Genomic DNA, 25,687 nt, shown 5'->3' with positions numbered 1-25,687 from the left:
GCCACATTGAGTATCTCTAAATCAGTCCTTGCCCTTTCAAATACATGTACATCCTGTCCCTCAGGATTCCTCCAACAACTTGTCCACTATTGATGTCAGGCTCACTGGTCTATAGTTCCCTGGTTTTTCCTTACCACCCTTCTTAAATAGTGGCACCACATTAGTCAACTTCCAGTATCTCGCCTTATTGATGTCACAAATCTCAGCAAGGAGCCCAGCAAGTACTTCTCTAGCTTCCCACAGAGTTCTCAGTACACTTGACCAAGTCCCAAGGACTTATTCACCTTCATGAGTTTTAGGACGTCCAGCACCACCTCCTCTGTAAGGAGATTTTTCCAAAATGTTGCTACTAATTTCATGTTCTCCATCTCCCATGTCCTTCCCCACAGTAAACACAGATGCAAAATACTTGTTTAGTATTTCACCATCTTCTGCAGTTCCAGACGTAGGTGACCTTGTGACGTTTAAGGGGCCCTATTCTCTCCGTTTTACTCTTTTGTCCTTCATGTACAGGTAGGATCACTTTGGATTCTCCTTAACTCTATTTGTCAAAAGCTCTCCAGTCCCCTTTATGCTCTCCTGATTTCCCTCTTAAGTATACTCCTACTGCCTTTAAACTCTTCTAGGGATTCACTTGATCTGTACTGTCTATACTGACATATGCTTCCTGCTTTTACTTAACCAAAACCTCAATTTCTCTAGTCATCAGCATTCCCTACACCTACCAGCCTTGCCCTTCACTAAAAAGAAGCTTGCTTTCTCTGGACTCATTTCTGAAGGCTTCCCATTTTCCAGCCAATTCTTTTACCAGAGAACTTCTGCCCCCAATCAGCTTTTGAAAAGTTCTTGCCTAATACCATCAAGATTGGCCTTTCTCCAATTTAGAACTTCAACTTTTAGATCTGGTCTATCCTTTTACATCACTCTTTTAAAACTAAGAAATTATGGGCACTGGCCCCAAAGTGCTCTCCCACTGACACCTCAGTCACTTGCCCTGCCTAATTTGCCCCAGAGGAGGTCCAGCTTTGCACCCTCTCTAGTAGGTACATTTGCATTCATTCATCGGAAAATTTTGTATAAAAACTTAAATTCCTCTCCATCCAAGCCCTTAACACTGTGGCAGTCCCAGTCCCTATTTGGAAATTCAAAATCCCCTGCCATAACCACCCTATTATTCTGACAGATAACAGATCTCCTTACAAATTTGTTTCTCAACTTCCTGCTAACTATTGGTGGGGTCTATAATACAATCCCAACAAAAAAGGTGATCATCCCTTTCTTATTTCTCAATTTCAACCAAATAAACTTACCTGGATATATTCTCAGATAGATCCTCCCAGATACAGCTATAATGCTATCCAAACAAAGTCACTACTCCCCATTCACCATCCCCCCCCCCCCCCCCCCCCCAACCACGCCTACACACACACTTCCCTAGCCTTCTAATAGCATCTATACCATGGAACATTAAGCTGCCAGTTGTATTCATCCCAGATCCATGTTTCGTTCATTGCTGTGAAATCCCAATCCCACATTCTCAGCTATGCTTTGAGTTCACCTGCCTTCCCTGTTAGGCCTCTTGAATGGAAATAAATGCAGTTTAATTATTAGTCCTGCCTTGTTCTCTGCTTTGTTCCTGTCTGCCCTGTTTGACTCACTCCTTTCTCAACTGTACTAATCTCAGACGGATTTCTTTTCTCACTATCTCCCTGGGTCCCACAAACCCTCCTCTTCCCCTTCTAATTCAAGTACACAATCAAACTTTCTTATGCAGGACACTGCTACCCAGAAGAGATTACAATGATCCTTTTCTCCTGCACCAGCTCCTCAGCCAAGCATTCATCTGCCCGATCCTCCGATTCCCACCCTCATTAGCTCGTGGTACTGCAGTTTTCCTTTGTGTGATCCTGGCGAGAGAGAGAGAGAGGCAACACACCATTGATGGCTCAATGTTGGCTGCAAACATATGTCTGTCTGTATCTGATTAGAGCATCCCCTGTCACAATCAATGTTTCTGTCCAACTTGATGGATACATCCAAAAAAGGACTATAGTCACAGCATTGGGACTTTCAAGTGGCCCTGATGTATATCTTTGGGAATACGTCAGTATCAGTATCCAGAGGCCACAATATGAGAGTTAAATATATGAGAACTGTAATACAGTGAACAAATACCCATCATCTTGGCTCTAAAGGAATGGTTACTTTCAACTTCTGGAACTAGAATGTAAAATAAATTCATTGACAGATTCCTGCGTAGCTCTCATGTTCAGCTGAGTGTCATGCTATACATGACTGCTTGACAGATAAACCAATCTGTTTGGAGTCCTTCAATCTGTAGTTTCATTATGTAGGGATTTCCCCACACCCAGACATGGGATAAAAGTGAGTCATATGGTAAAATACTGAACAGGTTTGGCAAGTTCCTGTTTGGCAGGTTTTGTTCCTCTGATTTAACAGCATGGATCACATTTCCATTACTTAAAAAGAAGTACGAGCATGAGAAGAGTATGGCACTTCATCAGAACCATAGATGTTAACCTAATGGGCTCCTTTTCAGAAGAAAAAAATCAACTTATTTATATTTAAACAATAGCAATTTGCATAATATGGTACAATTACAGGAATACAAATATCCCAGCTGCAAATGTGTTGCTGGTCAAAGCACAGCAGGCCAGGCAGCATCTCAGGAATAGAGAATTCGACGTTTCGAGCATAAGCCCTTCATCAGGAAGGGCTTATGCTCGAAACGTCGAATTCTCTATTCCTGAGATGCTGCCTGGCCTGCTGTGCTTTGACCAGCAACACATTTGCAGCTGGGATCTCCAGCATCTGCAGACCTCATTTTTTACTCTACAAATATCCCAAGCTAATACTGACAAACTAACCTAACCAGTTCACAACAGCTCTACCATAAAAAATAGCTCATTGTGTGGCTTAAATGCTTAAGTACCTGACCAAAAACTATACGGTTCAACAAGATTTAATTTAGGACAGAAAGGTAGTAGTGAAGAGTTTAGAGAGTGGAGTCCAGAGCTTCAAGTCTAGGCAAATATTGGTATCACTCCCAATAAAGAAATTACCAAAAAAAAAAACCCAGGCATATCTAAAAGTTCAGAAATGCAAAGATTTCACAGAATTCTAAGGCTGGAAGAGGTTACAGAAGAGATGAAACACCAAGCCACGGAAAGATTTTAGAACAGAGAATCAGAATTTTAAAATTGTAGAGTTTCTAATCCAGGTTAAACTGTAAAATATAAAGCAAAGTGACAATAAATAATCAGGTCTTGCTATGAGTTAGGTTATGAGTGGGTAACAGAATTTGAGACATTCACATTTAGAGGGAAAGATTGAGAAGCCCAACTTAGAGGAGGTCTCAGCACCAATTGAAAACATTTCCAAGGTATCCCATTCTTTGTTGAGCAGATTATTCAGGCGGTGTATGAATGAATGTTTCCTGAACTTTATATTTTTATTTTAAGTTTCTTGCATCTGTTGTGTTTTGCCACCCAAGAAAAAAAATTCACGGTACTCAAAATGTAGTGCAGTGTGGCAATAAAGGTTCCAAGACTCATCAACCCTGGACAATAAGACAGTAGTGACAGTAAGATATAAATCTCTGGTTTTTAAGGTAAAGGGAAAATAAAGTCATACACAAACCCACCACTGTTGTCGCACTGAAATGCCAAATTAAAGATCTACACAGACAGTTCTCATATTTCCTAGGACAGCATAGACCATTCAGGAAGTCACATCTGCTTGACGACTATTGACTAATTCTCATCTCCCTGGTATTGATCCACATTTAAAAGCAAGTCTTAGGATGATAATAACTTTCTTGTTTGCTCTTATAACAATGAAATCATTTTCTTAATGAAACTCCCTAAAACCCAATCATTTCCTAAAATGTGAATTTCAACAACTGACAAAAATTAGAGTCCTATTTGAGTTAATAAACTGGTCCTCTTATTTAAGATTCATATATATTTCGTAATTGTTGTTGGATCTATCCAAATGCTAAATGAAAGCACACCTCATTTATAGGCCACAGTACAGCGACAAAATGTGAACAACAACATTTACTCAAGTCGACTGAACCAAGCATAATATCCAAATCGGATTGGAGTGTTATACATCACTGATTGGTACTAATTTCATTGTATTTATTTGTTAATGTATAAACATAAGTATTGACTACAGCAGTCTTTACTGCTATCCAGAATTACATTTTTAAATTACAAACCGAACAAATATAAAGAGGATTTCAAGCTAACCCTCTCCTTCAAATTGTTGAAGTCATTTCACAGCACTACTATTAAGTGCTGTAATCTATCCAGCTGCAGTTGTTAGTTACATCCTGTCTTTGTTATTCACATCCTTTGCGTAATCCAAATTTAAAAGTTAACCTGATATCATCTGGAAGGTAACCTCTTGAAAGACATTTTTAAGGAGATACCCAGTTGTCCTACATATAGATATTCTGAATGGGAGGCTGAACAAAATATTCGCTTCAATGTCACATCAACTGCCATCCCACAAAACTCCTACAAAGGCCCTCTTTCTGTTAGATACCGACTTAACAATTTTTAAAAAATAGGGAAAAAAAAAACAAGCCACAGCCAATTCCACATCACAGAATTGCCACAACGCAGAAGAAGGTGACCACATGGCCCATTACACTGACACTATTTCTCCAAACGGAGATGATGTTCAATCTTGAGCATAATTTTGGAAACACTTCCTCCGGGTTGTTTTTAAATTACAATCGATCAAAATGTATCTGTCAATCACCTTTCAGTTGTCAAGAATCAAAGGGGCATAGCAGGCTTAGACTTTAAACACATCCACCACAGGCCTGAAAAGGTGACAGAATTTGGTAGTGGATTGCACAACTCTGCTATGGCATTGCATGAATAGACTCATTCTTTGTATTGCCAGTGGAACATTCAATTCCTGGGTTCAATGTATAGAAAAACCAACAAAAATCAAAAAAGGTCTCAGCCCCTGTGGAGTGCATTGGGATTTCGAAGTCTTCCCTGGCAAATCTGTACATGTCCACGATTCCAAGAGCAATTCAGAGCACTGGCCAATAAGAAAGAGAAAGCATTTCTCCTCAAAAAAAAAGAGAACATACTAGACCAGTAATACTTTTCAGAAATCAGTATGAAGAGTATGACATGCGTTTCACAGAAAGCTAAAGAAGGCAATTTAGAGCAAAAGATGACCTACGTGATCCTTTATCATCTTCTACTTCAAAAGACTGACTCCTTAGGCTACCAGTCGGCTGCATTAAGAAGTCACAGACTACAGCATGCTAAATAGAAATGGCGTATGGGAGAAATATAAATCAAAAGAAATAAATGTCAAGTGAAAACTAAAAAAGTTAATCTTTGACAGCACCTACTCCCACTGGCCCTCCATTCTCCAATGGTACAGAGAGCGGAGTCAAATAAAGAAAATCTCTGCTTTGATTCCACCCCATGCAGTGTTCATGGATTTAAGTACAGCTGATGTGAATGGCTTGACTGTTGAACTAGTTCAAGAAGGGGAAAGCAGGCAAAGCTCCCACTTCTGATCATTGGCTATCATGTTTGCTGCAATTGAGGATGGATTTTACTTAAACATAAAATATGGAAAACAGTCTGCTAACAATTACTGTTTACACACCAAGAATTGCTACTTGCTTGAACAGCATCAGCATTTAAAATAATAACGCAGCAAAAAGAGAACTACACTGGGAGAAGAGGAAGGGATATAGAAAAAAAAAGTATGGAACAAAAGGAGGAAGGAACAATGCCATAATATGGGTTAGAGAAAATAAACAGCAGCTAGTCTAGGAGGCAAAGTTGGTCCAAGAATGGAGAGAGAGGAATTCCTGAAGTGAGTCACAGATGTATGTCATTACATGAACATTTTTCAAATGTTATTTAACTGTGTGTAGCAACTCATACATCTACTTGATAATTTAATTGATTGGTCAATAAGTGGAAAAAATGCTTGTTACTATAATATCAAATCATGTTTTCTTGTAAAAATATGGTGAGGATGATTACTGATCATGAATAGATTAGATTATCTACACTGTGGAAACAGGCCCTTCGGCCCAACAAGTGCACACCGGCCCGCCGAAGCACACCCACCTAGACCCATTCCCCTACATTTACCCCTGCACCCAACATTATGGGCAATTCACCTAACCTGCACATTTTTGGACTGTGGGAGGAAACCGGAGCACTCGGAGGAAACCCACACAGACACAGGGAGAGAATGTGCAAACTCCAGAGACAGTCGCCTGAGGCGGGAATTGAACCTGGGACTCTGGCGTGGTGAGGCAGCAGTGCTAACCACTGTGCTACCATGCCGCCCACTTTATATAAAATTTAATAAATAGATGCAAAGCACAATGTAAGCAGGAGGGAGACGTGCACTTCAACATCAATAGCCAGAGCTACTGTCCAAGTTGTGACATTTCATCTCTGGGTAACTGAAAATGGCATGTCCTTATCTACCTGACCAGTGAAATAGCATAACGTTGCTGTGTTTACGCACCAGATGCAAATACACTCTGACAGTTAGACTATTCATGTCAAATACGAATATCCTTTTAGCAATGTGATATTGTTTGATTGGCATTAGCAATCACCAGCATTGAAACTATGGACACTAAAAGCAGGGATATAGTTTAGCAAAAATGGAGCTCCCTTTCAAGGAAGAAATGGGAACTGGTTTTCTTGAAGGGCCATTATAATATGGTATACTTCTCTAGAAGGTTTTGGAGGCTTAGTTTTTAAAAGTTATTCAAACTAGTTGTTTAGTTTTGTTTTCTTAATAGACAAGGGAGTCAAGGGTTATTGGGTACAGATAGATGTGTGGAGTGGAGATCATATCCAGATCACCTCTGACTGAATAATGGAGAAGGTTTGAAAAGCTAGTGACCTACTCCTGTTCTGGTGTTCGGCAGGAGTTTTATTCAGCACCTGCTCGAATCCATGTTTACTATGGAAGAGGAATGTGACAAAGCATTAATAGAAGCAAACGGAGGTGTTAAAATTGTACTGGAATAGGTAGCTATGCTTGGAATTGATCAGTCGACTTGCCTAGATGGCTTGCATCCCCAGTTTACTAAAGGAAGAGGATTTGAGAAAGTGGAAGGGCTTGCCTTTAGTGTTTCCAAGTTTCCCTAGGTTGTGGGAAAATTAACAGAGAATACAGAGGGACAAACATGAGACCCTTATTTAAGGAACGGTGCAAGCAACGTCCTAGCAACTACTATTCAGTTAGTCAGAGGTTTGTAAAAGGTTTTAGAATTTTAAAAATCAGAAAAAAAATTAACAGACACTAAGTTGAAGGAAATTACAGACAGATACCGGAAACTGGTGAAAAAGGATGAAGATCATACTTGACTGATTTAATTGATATTTTAAATTAAGTAGAGCTAGTAGATAAAGGGAACACAGTGGATGTTGCCTATAATTAATTTTAAAGTAAATGCTGGACAAAAGTATTATATGAAAGGCTGGAAAGCAAATTTGAGGCTCAGAAAGGACAGAAAGAAGAGAATGATTGTTTTTTCCCCCAAAGGTCAATACTTGGGCTAGTGCGATTGGCAGTATATGTAAATGACTTGCATTTTGGAATAAGTAGAATTTCAAAAGATGGAAGTGAAGACAGAAATATGGAGGAGATGATACAGTTTGCCAGAAGGGATGGTAATATCGATATCATAGCAAAATTCTAAGTGCACAACAGCAGAGCTTCATAATTATTGAATGCAAAAAAAAAGGGACATATGCTTAACATATCTAAACCACTGGTTTGACTCAATTAGAATATTCTAGTGACCACACTTTAAAAAAGATGCAATGGTGTTTAAGCAGGTGCAGAGGAGATTTAACTGAATTGTTCCAAAAATTGTGGCTTAGTTACAAGTTAGTTTGAAAAGGCAATTTTGTTTCCCATTTATCAAAGGTGATTAGAGAATACTTAGGAGGTACAAGAACCACTTTCAAAATGTCAGCAAAACAAATGAACTGATCGTTGACTTCAGGATGAAAGGAGGAGAACATGCCTCTAACTACATCAATGGTGCTGAGGAGGAGAGAGTTGAGAGCATCAAATTCCTAGGAGTGATGATAACCGATGACTATCATACTTATGTGAGAAACTTTAAATAGGTTAAGGCAGCACAACACCACCTCTTCCTTAGGGAGCTTTGGAAATTCAGTATATCCACAAGGACCATAACCAACCGTGACAAATGCACCATAGAAAGCATACTATCTGGATGTGTAATGGCTTGGTTTGGTAACTTCTCTTTTCAGGACCATAAGAAGCTACAGAAAATTGTGCACAGCCCAGACCATCACAGAAGCCAACCTCCCATCAACTGACACCATTTTAATGATTCTCATTACTGTGGAAAGAGGTTGCCAACATCAAATGCCATGCCCCCAACCCCACTAATACAGAAGCTTGAACATTTGCAACAACAGATTAAAGTACAGCTTCTTCCCTGCAAGTATTAGGCTGATGAATGGACTCTCGTACTCCAAATAATGTTAGTTTTGTTAATGTTGATTTTGTTTTATGCACCCCCTGTGCAGTGTGACCTGTATGCCTTGCTCGGTCTCAGCACCCTATGATCTGTACGTCTTTGCTTGCTATGATCTGCTTGCAAAACAAAGTTTTTTCCACTGTACCTTGGTACATGTGACTACAATAAAATCAAATAACAAAAGTCAAAATCAAAAAGATCAAGCCAGCCTTAGATAAGATAAATAAGGACAGGGGCTGCATAATACAGATTTAAGAGGATGGACAGGAGATGCATGAATAATGTGAAGAAGAGCTTTGTTTTCTTTTAAGAAAACACAGAGCTAGTAATTTCCCGGAATGCATTACCCATTCGGGTGCTGGAGTGGAGATTGAAATAACTCCAGAGGACATCACTAAGTCACCCTTTTCATTTATATGTGGAAAGTGATTGACACTGGTCCAGTTCTCCAAGTGAATCGAACCTCAGACGTTCCTCTTTTTATGTCAGCCCAGGCTCCCCAATTGGACGACATTAATTAGCTTCGAAAAGTGTGGCACTGGGTGAACAGCTTGTGCCCAAAACATTGATTCGCCTGCTCTTCAGATACTACCTGACCTGCTGTGCTTCTCCAGTGCCACACTTTTCAACTTTTGATCTCCAGTATCTGCAGTCCTCACTTTCTTCTAACCACATTACACAGCTCCAATCAGGAATCAAATATTCTACAATGTCCACCTGGCTGACGTCCTTGTAAAATAATTACAGAAACCAATGATTTCAATAGAAAATTGGATGGGAATGTAAAGAAAATACATTTGTAGCACTTAAAGAAGCAAGCAGGTCATCAAAACTTGCTACAGAGTGAGTTTTAAGAGAGACTTTTCACAGGGATCAGAGATACCATGTACCAAATGGCCTAAGAACTAACTATTCAGGCTACAATTCCTTATAAAATTGTACTTCCAGTGGCTTTTTTAAAAAACAAAAGAATCACAACCTGGCCATGGATCCACTTCTTTCTTTACAAGATGCAGGTGGCACTGAACTGATGTTCCAATTTGCAAAAGTCAGAAGAATGGAATATGACCTCATGATATCTGAGACACTATGAATAATCTCCAATTTCAGTATTTGCAAAACATAGCCACTGTAATGCAAGAACTATGGAGGCCAAATTGCACAAAAGCATTTTGATTATGATCAGATATTATACAGACTCTGTGCCAAGGTCTCGGGAATGTGATTTGAACGCATAGGACTTTAACCCAGAGTGCAAACTTTGTTTCTGCTAACAGTTTGCTTGAGCTCCTTATAATTGAGATATGTCCTTATTTAGATATAGGTACAACCGTAAATAGCTTGGTGCCCTCTTATTGTGCATTAACCACCTTGTTAAAATGGTGCACACTAGAATCAACACAATTCCACTTTCATCAGAGAAATGTTGACCATTAACTGCTTCTCAAAGATGAGGCAAATACATTTTTCAGGAGGGAAGTTCATTACCATCTTGCTCTCACACATTTTCATGTAGCTTGTTACAGTCTGGCACAGGCAAATACTTTAGAGGAGATTATCTGCCCAAGATAATTTAGCATGTGACCCATGGAAATACTTAAAAAGAAACAGCAAACAAAGCAAGACAGCTTCAGTAAAATCCCAGCCGAATTACAGAACACCTAATACATTTGTTGCAAAGATCTTCGGTTCTTCCATATTATACCTTCCCTGGTGTGTCCAATTTGTAGTGAATTAAAACTGAAACACAATATACATCATAGCAGCAAATTAGAACTCCTGAAGAATTGATACACCTATTCAGAAATGTGTTTCCTCAATGGGTGATTATTCAATTTTTTAAAAAGATTCAAAATACCATATGATTCAGCCCAATAAGTGCAAGTCACGACGAGTTTCTTGGAAGGATTCTCAGTGAGGCTGGAGGGAATTTCTCTCAGAATCTTAAATTCCATCCTCATCTGGTCATACACTTCACACAAAACAACTCGCCATTCACCAAACTTCCCTGAACTGACTGGTAGTTTCAGCGCACGTGCTTTCTTTTAAATAAAAATGTTGTGCACCTAGTCATGTGCAGTCAAACTGGGGCTATCCTGCACAGTTTGCTCCAGATACATATGGCAGACTGGGGGAAACCAGCATCCTAGCTTACAGACTGGATCCTGGAGCTACTGCTGGGCAGAGTGGTGCACAGTCAGGACTTGGTCTTCTTTAGGACCACTAGTTGAGGCCACAGCACCAGACCATGTCAGCTTGGTCTGACTCTGACTGCTTCAAGCAGGACCTTGCCTGGTATCGGAGGCTACTTTGTCTTACTATACTCGGATCCCTGAGCAGAGGCTATTGCTTTTGACTTGACGGAGGCCCGATGCCAACCCTGACCAGCTTTGCGGATTGCATTTGCCTTAAACAGTACATCAAGACAGTAGAAATAGGAGTCTGATATTTCTGTTGCTAAAAGACAAGGCCAAGCAATGCAAAACAGAGATGCTAGGAGAATCCAAGTAGGCTCTGAGTAAGTGAGCACCAAGACAGTGCGTGCAGCCCGGAGATATAGCCTGGCCAGTCCATGAGCTGGGTGCGTATCAGAACGTTCAGTGTCTTTGCTGCAGCATTACAAAGCTAATTGTTCATGCAGCTGAGTGCAGGAGGGTCCTTCTGCAAGTAGATCTGAAATGTCCCTCAGGATTCTTTGAAGATGACATGTCAGATGCAATGTCTATTGGGCTGGGTCCCTGTGGGCAGTACTCAAATCTGCCTTAGATATTAGTGTCCAACCTGGAGTTATCTGAAGCAAGCATTCACTCTGGTTTCGATGTTGGAGTTTCCTGATATCTAGTTTGTTGGGCTACTTTATAAACATCACAGCTGGAATATTGAGATGGTGAGTTGGCCCATCAACAAAAACCTCAAAAAAAAAGCATTAATCGTCATTAACTGGCAACTCGCCACTGCCCAGCAAGAATCTCACCACATTGCTTATGAAAAGCATAAGAGAAGGGGCAAGATGATCCTGACCTAGTGATGTGCCTCTTCAGGCTTCTCTCCCAATTTTGCCAAACATCTTCCAGTGGTTTCTTCTGAGGAAAATACGCAAACAGATTGACTCTTCCATTCTCTCCAGTTCTTATGTTTAAGCATAAAAGGGTCATATCTTTGCAATTCTTTTTGATGTCTACAGAGCAGGAGGTCATTTAGCCCACTATGCCCACAACAAAGATCTGTCCACACTTATACTATTTCCCAGTTCGCAGCCCATAGCAACCCAAGTGAAGAAGACCATAAGACATTGGCCTAATTTCTGCTCCTTTCAGCCCATCAAGTCTGCTCCACCATTCAACCATGATTGATCATTTTCTCATCCCCATTCTCCCCGTAAGCTTTGATACTCAAGAACACCAATCTTAAAAGAACCTCAGTGAGCTGGCCTCAACAGCCTTCTATGGCAGTGAATTCTATACATTCACCATTCTGACTGAAGTAGTTTCTTCTGATCTCTGTTCTAAGAGATCTTTCCTTTACTCTAAGGCTATATCCTCGGGCCCCAGTCTCTCCTACCAATGGAAACATCTTCCCAATATCTATTCTGTCCAGGCCATTCATTATTCTGAAAGTTTTTATTGGATACCCCCCTCACCCTTCTAAGCTCCAGTGAGTATAGACCCACAGTCTCAAACATTCCTCATATGTTAAGCTTTTCATTCCTGGGATCATTTTCATGAACCTCCTCTGAACATGCTCCAGGGCCAGTACATCCTTAATGAGATCTGGGAACCAAAACCGAGCAAAATACTTCAAATGTGGCCTGACCAGAACCTTGTAAAGCTTCAGTTGTACATCCTTCCTTGTATATTCAAGCCCTCTCAAAATAAAATGCCATCCTTGAATTTGCCTTCCAACTACTGATTCAACCTACAAGTTTACCTTGAGAGAATCCTGGACTAGAACTCCCAAGTCTCTCTGGACTTCACACTTCTGATTTTTCTCCCCATTGATAAGGAGAGAGGCATGGACTATTTTCTCAAAGTGCATGACCTCACACCTTCCCACACTGTATCCCATCCACCACTTCTTTGCCCACTTTCCTAACCTGTCCAAATCCTTCTGCAGCCTACCCACAATATATGTTTATCTTATTAAAATGTTAAACTTTTCGACTAAACCATCCTTTCAGGTAGTGAATTCCAGCCTCCCACCACCCTTTAAGTGAAAAAGTGGTTAACTCTCCCCTTAGCCTTCTACCTCAAATCTATACCCCCGGCTATTAACTCATTGACTAAAGAAAAACTGCATACCTTTCCACTTGCTCTCCACATGAGTTATCAACAACTCTAACAGATCATGTCTCAACTGTAAAATAAAAATAATGAATTATGGATGCTGGAATTCCAAAAGAAGAAAAAAAATGGTTCGAGTCCAGGGATCCTTCTCGGAGCTGAAGGCAGCTGGAAAATGGCATTGGTGCTGATGATGCATGCAGATTCTGATTGGGTTAGTGGTGGTGGTGATGAGGGGAGCTGGCTAGTGAGATGGATAGATGGAAACAGTGTCAGAGAGAAAAAGGAAAAAAAGCAGGTTAACTGATTGTTCATATTAATTCGGGGATGATGAAGAACAGGGACTGGTGCTAGTTAAAAACATGCTGGCTTTGCGGAGGGCAACTGACAGGACAGGACCTGGGAGGTTAGGGTTGGGTGAAGAACAGGGAAGGAGATTCATGTTCCGAAATTGTTAAACATAATGTTGAGCACTGAAAGCTGCAAGGTACTGAAATGAAAAAAGGAGGTGGTGTTGTTCTTCGAGCTACAGTTGAGCTTTGCTGCAGCACCACAACAGGCTTGAGACAGAGATGTTTGCCAGGGAAGTATTGGTGTGTTGAAGTGGCAGGCAACTGGAAGCGCAGGGTCTTTTTTCTTCAGACAGGAGGTTTGCCATAATGATGAGTTCAGCCAGTCTGTGATCGCCTCCCCAGCATACAGGAGGCCACATTGTGAGCAGTGAATACAGTAGACTAGATGGAGTGAAGAGCAGGTTAGTCACTGCTTCACCTGGAAGGTGTGTCTGGGCCCTTGGATAGTGAGGGGGAAGGAGGTAAATGGGAAACCGTTGCACCTTCTGTGATTGCATGAGAAGGTGCCATGACTGTAAGCGCAAGTGGTTAGATTAGATTAGAATCTCTACAGTGTGGAAACAGGCCCTTCAGCCCAACAAGTCCACACCAACAGTAACCCATCCAGACCCCTTTCCCTCTGGTTAATGCACCTATCACTGGGCAATTTAGCATGGCCAATGCACCTGACCTGCACATCTTTGGACTGTGGGAGGAAACTAGAGCACCCAGAGGAAACCCATGCAGACACAAGGAGAATGTGCAAACTCCACATAGACAGTTGCCAAAGGCTGGAATCAAACCTGGGTCCCTGGCACTGTGAGGCAGCAGTGCGAACCACTGAGCCACCATGCCATCCCAAGTAATGTTGAGAGTGGAGGAGGAGTGTACCAGGATGTCCTTAAAAAGGGAACATGTTCTACCCAGAAGTAATTTTGTGAATGAACTATTTACTTGCATTTATATTGCACTCAAGCATATCTGACCACAAAACACCACAATTTATTACCAATTCTCTTATTCATTAGATGAAATCTAATTTTCTGCTCTCTCCATCTCTTCCCCTTCTGACAATGAGGAAAAGCCATTGTTTTATGATATATTTAGCATGATGTCAGTTTACAAAAAAGTGTTTTAAATAAAAGTTGAATTGTCTTTATTTCTCACAAGGAAACTAGTTAAACATTAGCTGAAATGTCTGCCATAAGTTAAAGTTGCCCTTGCATAGTTTTTAAAAAAAATACCTTCATGAGTAAAACTTGCTGATAACAACAGAGAAAGAAAAACATAGCACTCAGTAGTTGAGTGAACAGGCCAAGCAGTTCTGGTGAGTATCTCCAACTATCAGACATAATGATTGAGAAGTCAGCAGTGAACAAAATGAAGACAAATGTAAAGCTGAACAGGTGAATTCAATGTCAAGTCATGGATTGAAGGAGCAGCGTAATGGGAAGTAAAAGACAGGATTGCAAAAGAGAAATAAATAGGCACCATATTTGCCAGTGGTAGCAATTAATAAATCATCTTTTTTTAAATAAAAGGTTCTCAGAATTGAAATCAGGCTTAAAGAAGCCACCATTCTGTGGTGAGTTTAGTTCATACCTACGACACAAATGTTGCAACTTCACAGCATTCTGTGCATCACAACTGTGTTTGCGAGCAGGGCCAACAACAGAATGGGTTTTGGTATTGTAAGTCCATTCAACCAAATCTCTCAAAACCTTAGCCTCGTCTATGTATCATTTTGGATCGGTGTAATTAGGACAAGTGGTTTTATATGTACCTAATCAGATAAATTAATAAGCCTGAACAGGGATGTTTTAGATTATTTTGTGGAATGTAAGTACCGTGCCAAAGTTAGTCTTTGTTGTTCATCCTTAATTATACTTGACAAGGTGGTGGATAGCCACTTCCTTGAACTGCTGCAGTTGATCTGGTGAGTGGTTAGCAAACTATGTTCCTGAATTTTTAACCTAGCAGTAGCAAGGGAGCAGTAAAATAGATCTAGGTCAGGATGGTATGAGACTTTGAGTGGAATTTGCAAGTGGCACTATCCCAAGTGTGTCAGATGCCCTTCTCCATCCAAGTGTTAGAGGGTGCAAATTTGGAATGTGCATTAATGGATTCTTAGCAAGTTCCTGCAATGCATCCTGTGCATGGCATAGAGTGCTATCACGATATGTTGGTGTGGAAGAAATTCATGCTTTAGGTGATAGATGGGATCCAATTAAATGGGCTGCTTTGTCCTTGATGTCCTGGAACTCGAGTATTGTTGGAGATGCACTCAACTAGTCAAATGGATAATATCCCATCACACTCCTGACTTAAAGCCTACCAGATGGTGTCCAGACTTTGGGGAGCCAGGAGGTAAGACAGACAGTCAGAATTCCCAGTCTCTGACCAATTTTTGTCACTGCAGAATTTACATGGTTAGTCCAGTCAAGTTTCTGATCAATGGTAACACCCAGAATATTAATCGTGAAGGATTTAGCCACGGTAACACCATGGAAGATGAGATGGCTAAATGCTCTTTTGTCAAGGAATGACTGTTGTCTGGCATTTACATGGTATAAATGTTTCTTGCCGCTTATTATCACAAGCATAAATGCAGTTCAGGCCTTCCTGCACATAGGCATAGCTTCACTATCTACAGGATCACAAATGATACGGAATACTACAGTTATCAGCAAATGTTCTGGACTTATTTGTTTATTCTGGAGGGAAGATCATTGATGAAGCAGCTGAAAAATGTTCAGGCCTACAACACTAGCCTGAGAAACACAAGCAATTAAGCTGTGGAGCAGAGTTGATTGCCTTCCAAGAACCACAACCATTTTACTACTTGCTAAGTTTGACAACAAATCATTGAGCCACACCCTTGTGTCAGTTTCTGTAGCTAATACTTTACTCACCTGAGGTCAAGTTCTTTGAGTAGCAGACATTTTTGATATGGATCACACTAGTGGGTGGCATGGTGGCACAGTGGTTAGCACTGCTGCCTCATTGTGCCAGAGACCCAGGTTCAATTCCCACCTCAGGCAACTGTCTATGGGGAGTTTGCACTTTCTCCCAGTGTCTGCGTGGGTTTCCTGCAGGTGCTCCAGTTTGCTTCCCATAGTCCAAAAATGTGCAAGTTAGGTGAAATTGCCCATAATGTTAGGTGAAGGGGAATGGGTCTGGGTGGGTTACTCTGATGGTCAGTGTGGACTTGTTGAGCTGAAGGGACTGCTTCCACACTGTAGATAATCTAATAGTGCCCAGGAACTCCCGCATTCTGCAACTGCATCACGTTACAATCAAAATGGCACAAGCCATTAAATTTTAATTCAATAATACATTCATTAATTACTGAATTTAGGGTTCTCCTCACAATTAGTTACTATTCCAATTTAAACCTTAGTAATGTAATAAACTTTACTACAGAAAAAGAAAACGCTACTCTTTGGCATGCAAGTAGTTGTATTTTATTTCACTTGGTGACCGACACTGCAGTCTCTCATGCAGTGCACACATTCTATGCCCTTGCTAACTTCAGTTCTTCTTAAAAGTGTAATTGATTTGGAGAGTTGGTGCAGACAATGCATAGCACAGCCTCCTCTTACACTGGAACAATTCCAGTAATTCAATATGAATTATCAGCCATGGAAGAGCGGTAAGTAAAACTCAGCAGAAATTTCCTTGCCCATGTTTGACAAACGGTTATGACTTCATTAGCTTTAGAGTCAATGTTGACGATTTCCTCCAGACTATGCACCACTATGCCAACAAGTCAGCTAGGTCTGTACTATCAGCATAATTGAACACATCCAGGAATAGTAATGATGGCATCTGCAACACTTTCTGTAGTGTATGATTCTGTATGTATGACTTAGTCGGGTAGTTTCTCAAAAGTACATTTCTCCAAAATATTAAGAAACACCTTTCAGGGTTGATTTGGATTGTAATGTCATTTCCAGTGCTGAGATAAATGGGTAGTCCATTTTATTCCTTTTTGACCTTTCTGTACCAGCTGAATAGCTGCCTTGACCATTTCACAGGGCTATGAAAAGTTGACCATGTTGTCGGAGTGGTCAATATGGAATCATGTGAAAGCTAGACATGATAATGAGGTCAGATTTATTTCTGCAAGGGATAGGTGAATTAGAATATGGAATATTTTGGTTAGGCATCACAACCAAAAAAAGAGAGAAGTAAAGAAAGTCTAGATTAGAAGAGAGAATTAATAGCTGAAAGGTTAAAACAAAATGCTTAAACCTCAAATAATTAAGATCTGAAAGAATGAAACAGCATCCTTATAAAAATTAATTTTCAGCAGACAGATCATTTGAAAGCAATCTTTCTGCTCATTTCAGTTGAATCACAAATTAATATCCATCTACAGTAAGCATCCTGTCATTAAAGGGAGTAGTTATACTAGCAAGTGCATTATCAATGAATTGAGCTTGCATACATCAAGTACATGGCTTCACACAATTCAATGCATTTAAAAAAGGGGAAATTCTAAAACAGATCCTGTCATTGCACATCTTTTAAAGGAGCAGAGCATTACACTAGCAACTCTTGGTTTCCATATTTAACTGTGCAATTTCATACAGCGATTGAGGCTGTTGTGTAGTTTCCATGTAAATAATGGGGTGCACTGTTATTAATGAATCAGCTATATTATTTCTCCTACAAACTTCTGCCTAATGTTTCGCTTCACTGTGCTTCCACTCATTCCTAAGCTGTATTTCTTATTTGTAGGCTTGTTTTATAAACTTGAAAATTGCATATCATTATTGTCAAAACAACAATGACGATACAATCAATAACAGAGGAGCTTCAGAAAAATATTCAACAAGCTAATTCAAAGTTAGGAACTGTGGAGAAATACAGATTTAATTTCCTAAATACCAAAATCACTGAGCCGATGGACAGATATGAAATTTTAAGTTACAAAAGCTACTAAAATATGTGCCTTTACTTCATTAGGAATGATTTATAAAAGGACCTTTTGTTAAAACTTGATAAAAAAAAGTTTAGTTAGGCACATTGAGGGTACTGTATTCAGGAAAGATTTATTGTTCCCAGAGGGAATGCAGCATAGATTCACTATCTGTTTTGGAGCAAGAAACAAAATTATAGTCCAAAGGTCATCCATTTGGAATATTGACCCGGTTTCTTTCTCCACATGTGCTGCCAAACTTTTGTATTTCTCCAGCATTTTCAATTGTTATCTGAGACCTTCTGCATCTTCAGTACTTTATTTCCACCAAGTTATACAAGACTAAAAAAAAAGGTTAAATTATGAAAAGTTACATAGCTAATCTTATATTACATTGAATACAAAAAAAACTTAAGGTGCGACCTAATCAAGATGTTTATAATGATTAAAGGATTTGATGGGATAGAGAGGCATTATTTCCTCTGTTGGGAGTGCCTAGAACAAGAGAACAGAATTTCACAATTGGAGCTAACCTATTTACAGGTGAAGAAAAACAAAACTTCTTTACAAAAAAAAAAGGTTAATAAAAACCTAGAACTCAGTTCCATAAATGCAGTGATGCTTGGTCATCTGAAGACCAACATTGATAGATTTCTGGTAGGCAAGGATGAAAGGTATTTTGCAATTATTTTGTAAGGCACAGACAGGATTTGCTGCCCAGCCCTAGTTGCTCTTGAGAAGGTAGTGGTTTTTTGGAGCTACCTCATTGAACCACTGTAGTCTGAGAGATGCAAGGACACTATAGTGCAATTGAATGCGTATTCCTATATTGAAAACAAGCATGTAGCTTGTTACACAAATTGGGACGGGGTTGAATATGTTTTCATGTACATTGGTATTTAAGATGGTAAGAGGGATCTCATTGAAACATAAAATTATGTCAGGGTGGGCCAGAGCAGATGCAGGGAAGATGGTTCCCCTAACTGGGGGAGGGAAGGAAGGTGTTTACAACAAGTGGTCATCTCCTTAGGATATGGGTAGACCATTTCCTTGTGAGTTGAAAAGAAATTTCTTCGGAGGGTAGTGACTCTGTAATTCACTACCAGATAAGGTATTGATGTCCAAGTCATTAAGTGAGCCCATCCAAGTGGGCAGCACAGTGGCTCAGTGGTTAGCACTTCTGCCTCACAGCATCAGGGACCTGGGTTCGATTCCAGCCTCGGGTGACTGTATGTGGGGTTTACACATTCTATGTCTGTATGGGTTTCTTCTGGGTGTTCTGGTTTCCTCCCACAGTCCAAACATGTACAGAGTAGGTGAATTGGTCATGCTAAATTGCCCACATAGTGGTGAGGGAGGTACATTAGTCGGGGTAAATATAGGGGAATGGGTCTGGATAGTTATTCTTCAGACGGTTAGTGTGGACTTGTTGGGCTGAAGGGCCTATTTCTACACCGTAGGGATTCTACATAAAAACTATTTAAAAAAGGAATAAATAAATATTTCAAAACTAAAGGCAAAGGATATTGATAGAGAGCAGGGATGTGCCATTGAGATGGAGATTGAGAAATCAGCTGTGAATGGCAGAGTAGATTCAATGAGCTGAATGGCCTATCTTGCTCCTATTTTCTAAAGTTTTGAATTCAAAACAACTGTGAAGGAATGGGAAAAAAAGTTACAATCATTCAAGCTACACAAGTAGTGGTGTTCCTGTAAACCCCAAATGCAAGTGAATGGTGAAACAGACTCAAAATGGCTGAATGGTTGACTCTAAGATGTCTGATCTGATCTACTGAATTAAGTGCAAAACATAAGAGCAAAACTACTGAAAGTTGGAAATTAAAACAGAAAGTGTTAGAAATATTCAGAATATCTGGCATCTGGAGTTAGAAGTTAAAGTCAAAGTTTCAAGTCATGACATTTCATCAGGCAAAAAAATGTGTACCTCAATTGATCCTACATTGTTTCCGCTGACTCATTCCAACTACTTTGTTCAATTATATTAACAATAGGACTACAAAATTGTTATTAATACATATTAGACTATTATAGAAAAATATTAAAGTTATTCATAACCTGTTTTTAAAAACCTAGCAGAATTTAAATCTAAGACTGAGATATTTAAAACTAAGATGCTTCATGTTAATAACCTCTGATGGTTTCTACTTTCATTTCATTCTGATGCAGACCTCAATCATTAATGTGCAAATCCAAACAGTGTGTTAGTCAGGTAAATTTCAGAGTTGTGAAAACTATTGCACTCATGAAATTAATGCGTAGTCAGCAGGATTCATATTAGCAACAGGATAAAGCTCAAGTCTTAATCTCTAAAAGAGTTATGACAAACAGGAAAGAATGATAGAAATATATAATGTACTGTTTCTTTATTTCTAATCTAGAAGAAAAAACATGTTAATAAGGGATAAATAATTAAACATTTGCTAAGATAGAATATTTGAAAGGTAAACTTTTGTCGCTTGATATTTTTATAGTAACATTTAAGTTCAGTTAAATTCAAAAGAACTGAAGGAATTTGGCTACTAGAAAAATAACATTTACATGATATCTAGCCAGTTTTTGAATAACAAAAGAAACACCTGACACATACATTATTTCATCTTCCACATATCCTGATCTGACTCAATGATGCAAAACTTCAGTGTAATAATTTGGGAAAATACTGTAAGAACTGCTCCAAGATAGCAAGACTTTCACTTGGTTTTATAATGTGTTTTATTTAGCTACAAAAAAGAGAAATAGTTGACCAAATAAATACCATGTTTCTAGGAAATCTGCTTAAATGAACAACTATTGTTCATGTATTCAGTATATGCATTCAGAAATACCTGCATAATTTAGGATATATTATATATAAAAATTGCTCCTCTAGTGCTGTTTAAAATTCAGTTTATCGCATCTAACATGTACTGAACAACATTTGTATGTGAAGCAATTCTTTTCAGAAAGAAATTCTTTCTATGTACGATTCCAGACACAGCTTTCAAATGAACAAGTAATTTGCTTTCAATTAAAAGTTAGTTTACTATATTCATTGCTCACTATATGGGCTCCTGTACTTTAGGGGAAATGGAACACAATCTAAGCAATCCCTTTGAAGAACATCTACATAGTTTGCAAAACAAAAAATGAGCTTGATCTTCCGGTCGGCTGTGTCTTCAATACAACATTGTGTTCCCTGACTAACATGTCTGTCTCAGACCTGCTGCAGTGCTCCAGCCAGGCTCAGCACAATCTAGGAGAATAGCATCTCATTCTCCATTTGGGAACCCTGGAGCAGTCAAGACTGAATGTGAAGTTTTAGGGCACGAACACCCATGCCAAACAAAAATAACTTCCTGGAAAAGCTCTGGCAGCATCCATGGAGCGAAATCAGAACTCAAAGGGAAGGGTCATTTGACCCAAAACATTAACTCTGATTTCTCTCCACAGATGCTGTCAGACCTGCTAAGCTTTTCCAACAGTTTTTGTTTCTAATTTACAGAATTGGCACTTCTTGCAGTTTTTCAACCTTCTTCCATATCCTATACCCATCTCCATACCCCATTCTTTGTCATAAAATGGGCTGCTTTCAGCACAGTCAATCCATTTTCACCTATTTATGGTCCTCGATTCCTTTGTCTGCCTAACAGTCTGACTCTCTCCGTCTGGGCTCTGTCTCCATCTCTCATTCACTCTTAACCCCTTCCCCCAACCCACATCTTCAGCATCTATAATCAACCTTTCCCAGCTACTACCTGTGCTGAAGCAGTGTCACAGGACCTGAAACACTAACTCTGCTTTCTCCCCGCAGATGCTACCTGACCTGCCGAGTTTCTGTTCCTGTTTCAGATTTCCTGCATCCACAGAATCAGAGATTCTTGGACCAAAGCTGAAAAGTTCAAGCCGTGGCTGTAACCAGATCTTTTCATTTTTGATGCTGTTTAATTACTAAGTGCAGCCAAATGGCCAACACGTTTCAAGACACTGAACCAACAACACAAGCTAACAGCACTTCTCTAACAGGTAGCCTGTGAATGATAGCCTGCAGAATAAAGTAGTTTAAAGAAGAAAATTCTTTCACCAATCCATGCTGGGTACTTCATCCATTACAGACAATGTCATCATGGGAGCTGCCGCAATCAACACAGACTCAAGGCTATTCAGAAAGGCACTTACCTCTCAGATAAATTTACTACATTTTGCAACGCAATTATACCAACTTTATTGCAGGTCACAAGTTTTATACCATTTATTATGTTGCAAACAGTCGTCAGTATTTCATCTGAAGGAAGTTCAACGTTGTTTCATTTACACTGAAGAATCAGATTTGTTAACTCCTTTTCATTGGTAGCTTTGTTGGCGATTGTATTAGTTTTTAAGAAGTTGCTGGTTGGCGCTTTCCATTACTACTTGCTCCCCGCTGACTGAAAGCTACTTTGTTTTATTTTGATTTGTTGCTCTTTTTACAAAATAACATTTGAGCCAATCGAGAGCCGAGATGACCGAAGTGAGACGGATACACAGTGTAACAGATAACAAATGCGCATGACATTTTTGTCATTGGTATCTACTAGATAGATTACACGTAAAAGAAAAGTTATACCTTATAAATATGCATGGTACAGATTGAACTACAGTATAGTGGCATGTTACTACAATATAAAAGCGTCCCTTGTCTGTGCTCTAGATTCTTATAATAGTTTCGCATCAGTTTCTTCACAATGATATGGTGAGGCTTCCACCACGTACACAGTAGCTTTGAAGCAAGACTCTCAGAAACCCGAGAATCAATGGATATTCTTGACTTTTCCCTGCAGTTATTGTGTACACAGATCAGCTACAGAAACTCCCATTTATCTTGCAGGTTCAAACGTAAACACGGCACTCAACGATCTCAATACAAGTAAGCTGAATGAATTTGCCTTATCCACAACAGGCAGAGCCGACTACTGTCCTGGGCTTGACGTGACACAAAATTACTTCCCCAAATATAAATTTTTAAAGTGAACAAAACAAAATAATCCCCATTTAGTTTATGTCCGTTTCTAACTCCACTTTATAAAGACCCACACTCACAGAAAGAAAACCCATCTAAAATTATGGAGACAGGTCCAGATGACAGTAAGTGAGGATTACCAAAAACGACACTGCTGTTGCTCAGCCACAATAAATGTTTCAGTTGTAATACAAGCTGCAATAAGAAATAAGGTGCCAATTCAAACATTAACATACTAACTGTACAAGCGATAGAGCCGCCTGCGAGTAAAACAGAAAATGCTCACCGACTAGAGAAAGGTTTTCACTCCCCCTGGTAATGGCAGGTGTCAGTGAGCCAGGCCACCCTATACTGTACTGTAAATACCAACTTACTTCAGCTATTCCCAGAAGCTGAACCAGTTCCTTCCAGCTCCACGTCCCGAGCTGCCCCAGCTGTCAATCACCCACAGGAAGGCGGACCTTCACTACACCTGCCCACCCACCGTCAGCTCTCAATTTAAAGTGACAGCCCCCACCCTGGCCACGCCTGTCTCACTGCAGACCCACAGCTAGGAGCAACTGTAAACAGTCCCGTGTTTTGTTTAATTACTTGATATTGCAACTCTACAGAACCGAGCTTCTTTTGTGACAATATGTATTAAAAAAGTTTTTTTTTAAAATGAATAAAGTATATTTTTGAAATACAGAAAGATGTCAAACAGTCCCATTAACACTGAAGCTTCAAGGAATAAATCCTAAACATCAACAAATGCAATTAGCACATCTGAGAGGGGTGGAAAGTCTTAGAGGGAGCTTAGGATAATGAAGAAGGCGTTTGGTATGCTGGTCAGATCAGTGAGTACAGGAATTGGGAGGTCATGTTGTGGCTGTACAGACGTTAGTTAGGCCACTTTTGGAATATTGTGCGCAATTCTTGTCTCCTATCGGAAGGATATTGTGAGACTTGAAAGGGTTCAGAAAAGATTTACAAGGATGTTGCCAGGGTTGGAGGATTTGAGCTATAGGAAGAGGCTGAACAGGCTGGGGCTGTTTTCCCTGGAGCGTCGGAGGCTGAGGGGTGACCTTATAAAGGTTTATAAAATCATGAGGGACATGGATAGGGTAAATAGACAAAGTCTTTTCCCTGGGATGGGGGAGTCCAGAACTAGAGGGCATAGGTTTAGGGTGAGAGGGGAATGAGATAAAAGGGACCTAAGGGGCAATGTTTTCACACAAAGGTGGTACGTGTATGGAATGAGCTGCCAGAGGACGTGGAGGAGGCAGGTAAAATTGCAACATTTAAAAGACACCTGGGTGGGTATATGAAAAGGAAGGTTTGGAGGGATATGGACCGGGTGCTGGTAAATGGGATTAGATTAGGTTAGGTTATTAGATTAGATTACTTACAGTGTGGAAACAGGCCCTTCAGCCCAACAAGTCCACACCGACCCGCCAAAGCGCAACCCACCCATACCCCTAACCTAACACTACGGGCAATTTAGCATGGCCAATTTACCTGACCCGCACATCTTTGGACTGTGGGAGGAAACCGGAGCACCCGGAGGAACCCGCAGACACGGGGAGAACGTGCAAACTCCACACAGTCAATCGCCTGAGGTGGGAATTGAACCCGGGTCTCTGGCGCTGTGAGGCAGCAGTGCTAACCACTGTGCCACCGTGCCGCCCATTATCTGGTCGGCATGGACAAATTGAACCAAGAGTTCTGTTTGCATGCTGCACTTCTCTCTGATTCCATGACAGAAGCTGGGAGTCTTCCAAACACACAGTCCTTTTTGATGAATGATCATTGACTTGAATGGTTCACTCTCCACAGCTGCTGCCCAACCTGTTGAATATCTTCAGTTTGTTTTTCCAGTTTCTAACCTCTGTGGTGTTTTGTTTTTGGAGGTGTATTTGGACTGTTTCTCTGCTAACAGCCAGTTAGAAAGAATCTGGGAGAACTGTGCACTGCTGTTGCAGATCGAGACCAAGAGGGCACTTAGACATGGAGGAACACTTCAAAAAGGGAGCCAGGAGAGCAGATTTTCTGATCAGAGGAGATCCAACTTTGGATGGCTCAATAGGATCTTGGGAAGATTTCCCTGACCATGGTCATCCCTTTACACACTGAAACCACTGGCTCCATGCCAGACCCATGCTGTTCTGAGGCAACCTTCATAAAGTTGGTTGTCGACTCTTAACGAGTTCAACTTGCTGTCCAAAACCCTTCCCAGCAATGAGACTGCATTGGAGAGCCCTCCCAAAGAAATTGAAGCTTGCTATATTATGGTGCCCTCCTGTTTCTTTTCAGAGAATAATTACAGCACAGAGAGAGGCCATTTGAACTATCCATGGGAGCTGTTTTCAAGAATAATCCAGCTAGTCTGATTCACTCACATTTTCTCAGTCATCCTGCTATTGTTTTTTTCTCTCTTCAGGTACTTATTTAGTTACCTTTTGAAAGCTACAATTGAAGCACCTTCTAACAGATTCTTAGGAATGCACTCCAGATCCCAATCACATGCAGTATCAAAAAAATGTCTCTCTGTTGTCAGTGGTTCATATTGTATTCACTTTATATTGATGTTCAATAGTTCTTGATCTTTACATCAACCAAACA

The 25,687-nt window shown here is 40.1% G+C and overlaps 1 protein-coding gene across 4 annotated transcripts in view; it reads right to left on the bottom strand.

The window, feature by feature from the left end:
* The window catches only part of wipf3 (WAS/WASL interacting protein family member 3), a 92,494-nt gene extending 68,951 nt beyond the window's left edge, over positions 1-23,543 (bottom strand). The window contains exon 1 of one of the 4 annotated variants that reach the window (XM_060825370.1): positions 23,461-23,543. Coding sequence is in view for 1 of the 4 variants with exons in the window: in XM_060825368.1 (XP_060681351.1) it covers positions 22,337-22,339 (3 nt within the window). In the remaining 3 variants the exon portion in view is untranslated. The other 3 variants (XM_060825369.1, XM_060825368.1, XM_060825371.1) reach the window with 3 other exon arrangements.
* Between the last annotated feature and the right edge of the window lie 2,144 nt (positions 23,544-25,687).

Source organism: Hemiscyllium ocellatum, chromosome 5 (genome assembly GCF_020745735.1).
Source record: "Hemiscyllium ocellatum isolate sHemOce1 chromosome 5, sHemOce1.pat.X.cur, whole genome shotgun sequence".
Taxonomy (NCBI): Eukaryota; Metazoa; Chordata; class Chondrichthyes; order Orectolobiformes; family Hemiscylliidae; genus Hemiscyllium; species Hemiscyllium ocellatum.
The sequence above is the reverse complement of the archived record's forward strand: the minus strand, read 5'-3'. Positions and strand labels throughout refer to the sequence as shown.